Source organism: Triticum dicoccoides, chromosome 3B (assembly GCF_002162155.2).
Source record: "Triticum dicoccoides isolate Atlit2015 ecotype Zavitan chromosome 3B, WEW_v2.0, whole genome shotgun sequence".
In the NCBI taxonomy this organism is placed as follows: domain Eukaryota; kingdom Viridiplantae; phylum Streptophyta; class Magnoliopsida; order Poales; family Poaceae; genus Triticum; species Triticum dicoccoides.
In genome coordinates, this window is record NC_041385.1 from 490,003,101 (window position 1) to 490,012,184 (window position 9,084).

The window sequence follows — 9,084 nt, forward strand, 5'->3', positions numbered from 1 at the left end:
TCTATTTCTGTTTCTTTTTCTTTTCTTTTCTTTTTTTCTTTTTTGTTTTTCAAGTTTATTTTTCTTTTTCAAAAATGTTCGTGCTTTTGAAAAAATGTATAAATTTGCAAAAATGTTCGTCTTTTCAAATTTTGTTTGGAATTTTCAAATTTTATTTTTAAATTTCAAAAAATGTTCTCGCGTTTTATTTATTTAAAAAATAATGGTCGTGTTTAAAAAATATTCAGGAATTTTCAGAACATTTTCTTGCTTACAAATATCGTTCATTATTTCGGAAATTGTTCGTCTTCCAAAAATTGTTTGCATTCTCAAAATTTGTTCATGATTTCATAAAGTGTTCGTGTTTCAAAAAATGTTCCTGTTTGTAGAAATTGTTAATTTTCTCAAAAACTGTTCATGTTTTGAAGTATTGTTTGAGTGTTTCAAAAAATGTTCCCGTTTCAATATTTGTTCAGAAAATTAAAAAATGTTCTTATTCTCAAATTTTGTTCGGAGTTTCAAAAAAAAGCTCCAGTTTTTCCAAAAATCTTCACGTTTCAAATTTTTGTTTGGAATTACAAAGAAATGCTCCAGTTTTGAAAAAAATGTACGTGTTTTCAAATTTTGTTCCAGAAGTTCAAAAATTGTTCGTGTTCCAACTTTCTGTTGATTTTTTAAAAATGTTCGCATTTTCATTTTTTTGAGAGTTTTAAAAAAACGTGTTTCTAAAAAATTTCATTATTAAAAGTTCCCATTGTTTAAAAATGTTTGAGTTTTTAAATGTTCGCGTTTCAGAAACATTCTCCTTTTTAAAAAAAAGAATGTTCTATTTTTAAAAAAAATGGTATCCTGGGTTCACAATGTGTGGTAGCTCAACTCTTAATAGTACTTCTTTGACAACGAGGAGGTCCTGGGTTCTATACTCACGAACTCTCGCATTTGTTTTTTTTAGGTGTTCTGCTGTAAGCTAACTTGGGCCGGCCCAGTCGGGGCACCCCGTGTGCGTCAGCGCGCTGTTGGACGCAATGAGCGTCCAATAGGAGCTCCCGGCTAGTTCTTCTGTGGCTTCTGGATGGCTTTTCAGCTATATTTTACTCCCCCCCTAAAAAAAGCTATATTCTACTCCCTCCGTTCACAAATATAAGATGTTTAACTCTTTTTTTTCTGAATTAGATGTATATAGACACGTTTTCGTGTGTTTGTTCACTTATTTTAGTCCATATGTAGTCCATACTCAAATATCCAAAATATCTTATATTTACGAACAGACTGAATAAAATTAAAGGGAGAAAACTCAGCAGAAGTTCTGCCGGACAAGTCGTAACTCGGAAAAACTGGCCCCAAGGATTGCTATACCTATATTTTTTTAAGCTACGACATAAATTTCTCTCTATAAAAAAATATAACAATCAAGAAGTACAATTGCTAAAACTCCAGAATGCTAGCGGGAGTAGTCATCGATCGTTTACCTTTTTGAGGAATCTTGCCACTTTATTGATTCAAACTGATGTTCATCTGTACATGGTTCGGATCATGGGCAATGCCCAACCAAAGATGACGACCTAAAGGTAAATTACAAGCATACTTGACGATGTATGAGCTTCAAAATTAAAGTTTTTATGTTCAAAAACGAAATTGTACAAATGAAAATTGTTATTGCGCTCTATAGACATTTCCCGGCAAATCCTATTTGGCGCTGCAGGCGCCCATTAACGTGTATTTTGCTAACGGGCGCCTGCAGCGCCCCGTGCTGGGCCGGCCCATATAGCATTTTATCCCTGTTCTTAAATGACTAAAGAAAAGACGCAGCAAAGGGAACGACTTCGTGATCCCTGCGCTCCTAGGTAATAGCTGGAACCACTATGCCAGCATCCCGAACTTGCGCAGTTAACCTTTTTCTTTCTTTTATTATTACCTTCATCGGGTTTTTTCAAAGTTCCCACACGTTTTTATACTTTTTTTTCTTGTTCATTTTCTTTGTTTTTCGTTTCTTTTTCTTAAATGCACGGATTATTTTTCAAATTCGTTGTACTTTTTTCAAATTCGATGAACATTTTTTCAAAATTGGTGAAATTTTTCTCAAATACGGCGAACTATTTTATCAAATTTGATGAACTTTTTTAAATTTTGTGAACTATTTTTCGAAATTTATGAGCTCTTTTCAAATTCAGTGAACTGTTTTTTCAAATTTGATGAACTTTTTTTAATTGATGGACTTTTTTTCAAAAATGATGAACTCTTTTTCAGAAATGATGAACTCTTTTCAAATTCAGTGAAATGTTTTTTCAAATTTGATGATCTTTTTTCAAATTTGATGAACTCTTTTTTGAAAACGATGAACTTTTTGAACTTTTTCATAAACTTTTTTAAAATTTTGGTGAACTTTTTAAGTTTTGAACTTTTCTTCAAAAATATTGAACTATTTCTCAAGATCGTTGAACTTCTTTTAAGTTTGTGAACTTTTGTCTCAAAATCGATGTACGTTTTTGAATTTGCAATTTTATAAAAGTAAAGTAAAATAAATTATAAATAAATATTGCGGCCATACTAGTTCATGTGGAGTTAGCATAAAGAAAATCACAAGTGGCCGATCGGTCTGGTGGTAAGCTAAGCTCGAACAAGCCTTGCGTTCGCGATCGATCGGAGTTTGATTCATGACCAGCCACGTTTCTGCTATATTTGTGGTGATTTCTGTTCGCTACCTTTCCCATCGCGGGCCGGCCCATCAAGGTGGTGCGGCGGGCGCCAGGGGCTTAAGGCGCCGAACAGGAGCTCCCCATTTCCGCGTCATACCCGTCACCATACTCGGCCATATGGGCGTCCAGCCCGGCCCGACATGGCTAGCTAGCCATAAAAAGGCGTGGCACGACATGACCCATGTATATGTAGGACCTTTAGAAAAAGGAAACGCCGATTGGCCTGGTATGTGAGCTAAAAGGGAATTTCCTATTTGACATTTTCTGCGTCAAACTGCCGAAGCTTCGCACAGGCGAGCGACCGAGCAGCGACGCGATGGGCCGGCACACTTTCGCGTACACAGTGCATCTACTCCAGCCGGTTTTTTGTCTTTTTACGGGTTTTTCTGTTTTTTTATTTTTTTTGTTTCTGTTTCTTTTTCTTCTTTCTTTTTTCTCTTTTTCTCGTTTACTGTTTCTTTTTTTATTTTTTATTTATCTTTTTCAAGGTTATTTTATCTTTTGAAACAAAGTTCTTGTTCGAAAATTGTTCTTGCTTTTAAACTACATTCAAAATTTCAGCAAATGGTCCTTTTAAAAAATTATTCATAAATTCAGAAAATGTTTGGTATTTTCAAAAAATGTTCTCGTTTTCCAAAATTATTGCTAATGCTTTTCTTCAAAAATTTCACAACTTCACAAAAACTGTTCGGGTGTTAATTGTTTTTCCCATTCTCAAAATATGTTCGCAAATACCAAAAAATGTTCATGTTTTATTTTTTTCGGAGTTTTAAAAATGTCTCAATTTTATAAATTGTTCACAAATTTTAGAAAATGTTTGTGTTTTCAAATTTTGTTCAATAGTTTCAAAATATGTTTGGATGTCGAAATTTTGCTTTCGAATTTGGAAAAAAATTCCCGTTTTCAAGAAATTTTCTAAATCTTCTGTTTCAAAAAAACTATTTTTTTAAAATCTGTTCAGAAATTTGGAAAACTGTTGTGTCTCCAAATTTTGTTTTGGAATTTTTCCTGTTTTTATTTTTTCCGGAGTTTCAATTGTCTCAGTTTCATAAATTGTTCACAAGTTTTAAAAAGTGTTCGTGTTTCCAAATTTTGTTCAGGAGTTTCAAATTACGTTCACGTCTCCAAATTTTGTTTTGGAATTTGGAAAAATGTTCCCTTTTCATGAAATCTTCATGTTTTCTTAGTCTTTCTCTTTTTTCGAAAATGTATTTTTTTAAATTGTTCAGTAATTTGGAAAGGATTCTCCAAATTTTGTTTTGGAACATTTATTTTTTTTACTTTTTTTGGAGTTTCAAATTTTTTATCAGTTTCATAAATTGTTAATTAGTTTTCAAAAATGTTTGTGTTTTCAAATATTCTTCAGGAGTTTCAAAATATGTTCGCGTCTCCAAACTTTGTTTTGGAATTTGGAATAATGTTCGCGGTTCAAGAAATCTCGATGATTTTCTAAAAAAAATATCTTTTTCGACAATGTATTTTTAAAAATTTGTTCAGAAATTTGAAAATGTTGCTTTTCGTAGAAGATTCCATTTTTTGAAGAAAAAAAATGGTTTCGAAATTCCTTAAATAATTCGGATCTGCGCAGTATCGGTTCTTTACGGTTGACGCAACAATATGCTCAGACAAGACAACTAGCTGGACTGGTAGTAGCGGGTTCGAAGGTCTTGATCTTTACGGGCCGGCCCAGTCATTGAGTTGCCTGTGCGAAACGGCGGATCTTTGCTGCGGAGAGCGGGCTATAGGAGGTCCCATCTAAAAGGGCTAGCCGGCTGTCCGAGTTGATTTTTGGTCTTGTGGGCTGTTTCGGCCTTCTAGGCCGTTTTGTCCCTCCGGGCTTTACATTTTTAGGTTAAAAAGGCCAAAAAAAATCTAAGAAGGTCAAAAGCCCTAAAATGGGCAAAATAGCCCCAAACAGTGTTAAAAGGGCTGATTTGGGCCGCACGTCCTGTTGGGCATAGGCCATGCCGATCCGCGAATAAAAAGGTCGTGCTGGGTCGGCCTTAAAGTTTTGCTTCGGAGATCGACCTTTTTTCGTTGTGGGCCGTAGGCTGTTTCGACCCTTTTATTCCCGTGTCGGGCCAGGCCTAAATTTCGTGCCCGCCAGCCGGCCTTAAAAGCATGGTCCATAAATATGCATGTCGCCGTGCCTTCACTTGTTGAAAGTGCCTCCAGCCGTCGGCACCGCCATGGACGGCAGTTGCCGCATACCCCTACGCTATCCACCACCACCTCTCGCGGCAATCCCCTACCCCATGCACCTCCTCTGCCCCACCCCTGTCGCGCCATCGAGGCCCTAGACGGGAAGGCACAATGCTACCTATGTTTTGTTGCGGCTACGTGAAAGGCGCAAACCACAGAGCATCAAGTGCGCCACAACAGTTGTACGCGCTTTCACTTGCCCCCATGGCGCTCGCCAGATGTATATGTCGTGCTTTTGGTGTAATGCCGCAAAGGTGTATATTTTTTGTTTCCAAATTTGATTGAAACACAATGTGATGTGAACATGAATTCCTTGCATGATTTGGAACGTGATGTGAATATGGTATGCAATTTTGTGCTACTAGTAATTGTGCACATGCACTGCACGGTAGTAATATATTAGGCAATATACTAATTGTATACTCCCTCCGTCCCAAAATTCTTGTCTTACATTTATCTAAATATGAATGTATCAAGTCACGTCTTAGTATTAGATACATCTGTATCTAGACAAATCTAAGACAAGAATTTTGAGACGGAGGAAGTATTTGTATTGCATATTAGTATTAGGTAAGATATAAATTGCATATTAACATTATGTAATTGTTACTTGGTTAATGTTGCATTGATATTAGACATGATATTAATTAGTGAAGGATACTGAACATGTTTAAAGCTAAACGCCATAGCGATAGATGCGGTTGAATTTTATTTGATCTTATCTCCGTAACTCGCTCTTTTTACGTTGGCATGGATGCAGTATGGATGATGACACGACATGAAGTTTTAGAGTGTTTTTTTTTTTTGCGGGAATTTAGAGTTAATTTGGGTTGTGTATGCACAATGGAATGAGAGATATAAGCAAAACGATTTGTAGGTATCCAGTTTTAGGTTAGCTAGCTGCTGGAGAAGAGCATAAAAATTTCATGGAAATCTTCTCTCGCATGTGTACATCGAAATATAGCAATATTTCAACTATAGCCGTTCTCGGCTAAGCATGGAGCTTTTCTCCCCACCACACGTCCATCCACCTCATCGGCGCCGATCGTAGCCATGAGGCTCAACTCGACTCGTCCATTGACAACTGATTCACCGGAAATCACGGCTGTAATTTCGTATCCATGCCGCACGCTGCGGTGGCTGCAAACCGGAGTTGAGTTCAAAAGGCGCGGGAGCGGGTCTCTCTCCTCTTCCCCCATTCCTTGTACCACCATCTCTCTCGACCATAAGGCGCACCACCCTAGCGCCTCACCTCCATCTCCACACCAAGTATACGCACACCCATTCGTCCCACGCAGCGGCGGCGGCGGCCAAGGCACGATGGAGCGGCGGCCAGAGCTGCGGCGGTCGATGACGCTCTCGGAGCAGCTGTCCAGGCCCGACCCGGCTATCCGCGAGTTCCTCAAGATCCCCGACGACAACAGCCACCTGAGCGCTGACGCCGGAGGAGGTGGAGGCAGCGGCGGCATGATCAACTGGAAGCCGCTGCGCGACCGTCTCCGCCTCCGCCGCTCCGTGAACGCCTGGTCCAGCCCGTCGGAGAGGCCCAGCACGGCGGACGGCGCCGGTAGCCTGAAGAACAGCGGCAGCGGCAGCAACCGCAGCCACAAGTACATCTACGCGCAAGGTGAGGCCACGGCGGCCTTCTGCCGCACCTCCTCGCTCCGCCAGGCTCCCGCATTCTCGCGCGCGGCCTCCACACGGGTCGCTTCCAACGCCACCATCGGGCGCTCTTCCCCCGTGGTCGACGGCGAGGGCTCCGAGGACGAGTCGGAGCAGGACGAGGACGAGGAGGAAGGCAAGGAGGAGGAGGACGCGCCGGCGGCGCAGATGTCCCTGATGGCGCTGCTGGAGCAGACGGACAGCTGGGACGAGGAGGAGGAGGAGGAGCAGGCCGCGGCAGGCGCCGGGGCCAGCAGCAAGAACGCGCACGCCGAGGAGGAGGAGGAGGACGGCGAGGGGGAGATGGTGCACGTGTGCTGCGTGTGCATGGTGCGGCACAAGGGCGCGGCCTTCATCCCGTGCGGCCACACATTCTGCCGCCTCTGCTCCCGCGAGCTCTGGGTCAGCCGCGGCAACTGCCCGCTCTGCAACGGCTTCATCCAGGAGATCCTCGACATCTTCTGATCAAACCAACCTCATCTTCCTATCTGTCCGTCCGACTCTTGATTCTTCGGAGGTTGATGGCGAGTGAACGACCAACGCGCCACCCCGCTCTGAAACTGAGACCCGTGTCATATCGTAGGTAAATTGGTACATCAATCAACATGATGACGCTCTGTCTGCGATTTATTTCTGGAATGTGATTAACTGTATCAACTGTACTTAGTAATGTTTTGGAATAAGAATGGGAAAGCCTACAATGATACATCGGAAAAACGTAGGAGGGGGAGCATTGCCCTCTAATTTTTTGTCGTTGTTCAGCATGGTAATATGTGTTTGGCTCCCCATTTTATTGTTGCGTCGCTGCAACTCGAGAGCTCCTATTTGCGGCCCACAGGCGGCAAATGGTCGACGTGACAAACAGGGCGCAAAACGCCTTAGTAGCATCCACGCACGTTGTAGTGGTCGGTTCACCCAACCGTTTTGTCATGTCCTCAAATGCGTCTCAAGGCCCACGGGAGGAGCAGGACGGTCTGGCGAGGCCCAAGAGGAAGAGACGGCCCAACAGGTTGTTCGATCCAGAGACATGGGAGATGTAGGATAAGTAGGTGTGGGTGCGATGTGTGGAGAACGGCTGTCCAGTGGATGTAACTCAAACCCTATCCCATTTCTCCTTCCATGAACTGCTTCTCCTCTCCGATTCCCTTCCTCTTTCCCCAATTACCTGTATCCCGTCATGGATTTGATGAATTGAGCAGAAAGGACATAACATATGGTATCGGATTTGCCAGATTACCTCCAGAAACCCACCTTCTCCACACATCGATAACGTCAACCGGTGGCGACGGAGCAGCGCGTCGACGAGCTGGCGGCGACCCTCAAGTTGATCCAGGAGCAAAATGCCTCCATCCAGAAGGCGGTAGCAGCGCCCACGACCCTCTTCGAGGAGATCAAGCCCTCGGTCCTTGATCTCGCGGAGTGGAGGCCGACGTTGGATCAGGCGGTGACTGATCTGCAGGCAGATTTGGGTGGAGTGCGGTGCGTCCTCGACCATGTCATCCGCAAACCCATCCTGTCGCTGAAGCCAACCGATCTGCCGCCGTTGATGCCGCAGCCACCGCTGCGCGACGGCCCTGTTGCAGTCGCGCCCACATTTAGGCCCGATGGCCGCCACGATGACACAACATCCTGGGGCGCTCGAACTGGGGTAGTCACTACCCATGTTCCCGGTCACGGGTACGTCTACCGTTCCTGATACTCGATCTCGTTCTCTGGTTCACTCACCAGAGCCGCGTCAATTTTCCTCAGGATTGTCTCTTTTTCGTCAGCCTTCTTGTTCTGGTAGTCTGCAACGGGTGCGCTCTTCTGTGCCGCCCCGACCCAAGATGGATTTCCCCCGTTTTTGGGTGAACGGCCGCATAGTTGGAAGCGCAATTGTGAATCTTACTTCAGGGTGTTTCACCTTGATCCAGAGCTATGGGCGGATACGGCAGCGATGCATTTCTCGGGTCCTGCCATGATTTGGTTAGAGAGTGGGGGCTTTGATCTTAGTCATATGGAGTGGGATCAGTTCTGTTCATTAGTTTGTGACCAATTTGAACGCAATGAGTACAATTCCTTGTCGCGCCAACTCTTTCACTTGCGTTAGACAGACTCGGTGTCCGAGTATGTCACTCAGTTCAATGATCTGATGCATTCTCTCTTAGCGCATAGCAGTTCTTGGGATCCTGCTTTGTTTCCGTCTTGTTTTGTTGATGATCTTAAGGATGAAATTCGAGTTGTTGTTCTCATTCACAACCCACGCGACATGGATACTGTTGTTTCCTTGGCGTCTTTGCAGGAACAAGCGCTGGAAATTTTGAAGCGGCGTGAACCTCGTCGTCGAGACAGTGGCTTGGGTAGTCGTTCATACTTGTGAGGTGCTATGCCATTGCCTCCGCCATCGGGGCGTCTCCCCCACCCACTGCAGTTGCAGAGGATCGGATAGCGGCGCCCAATATTATGGCGCATTCAACTCCTACTGATGAATGGTTGACCACTCTCCGAGCATACCGCCGTGCCAGGGGCCTTTGTTATCTTTGTGGTAAGAAATGGTCCAGGGATC

At 43.4% G+C, this 9,084-nt stretch overlaps 1 protein-coding gene across 1 annotated transcript; it reads left to right on the forward strand.

Annotated features, from left to right (window-relative positions):
• The first annotated feature begins 6,090 nt into the window (after positions 1–6,090).
• LOC119281435 lies at positions 6,091–7,227 on the forward strand. The gene has a single exon (XM_037561951.1). It carries the CDS (start codon positions 6,198–6,200, stop codon positions 7,002–7,004), a length of 807 nt encoding a protein of 268 aa, XP_037417848.1. The 5' UTR covers positions 6,091–6,197; the 3' UTR covers positions 7,005–7,227.
• Positions 7,228–9,084: the final 1,857 nt, after the last annotated feature.

What these genes read in the sequence shown, in the direction of transcription:
- LOC119281435 (XM_037561951.1), top strand. Translation starts at nt 6,198, where the DNA reads ATGGAGCGGCGGCCAGAGCTGCGGCGGTCGATGACGCTCTCGGAGCAG.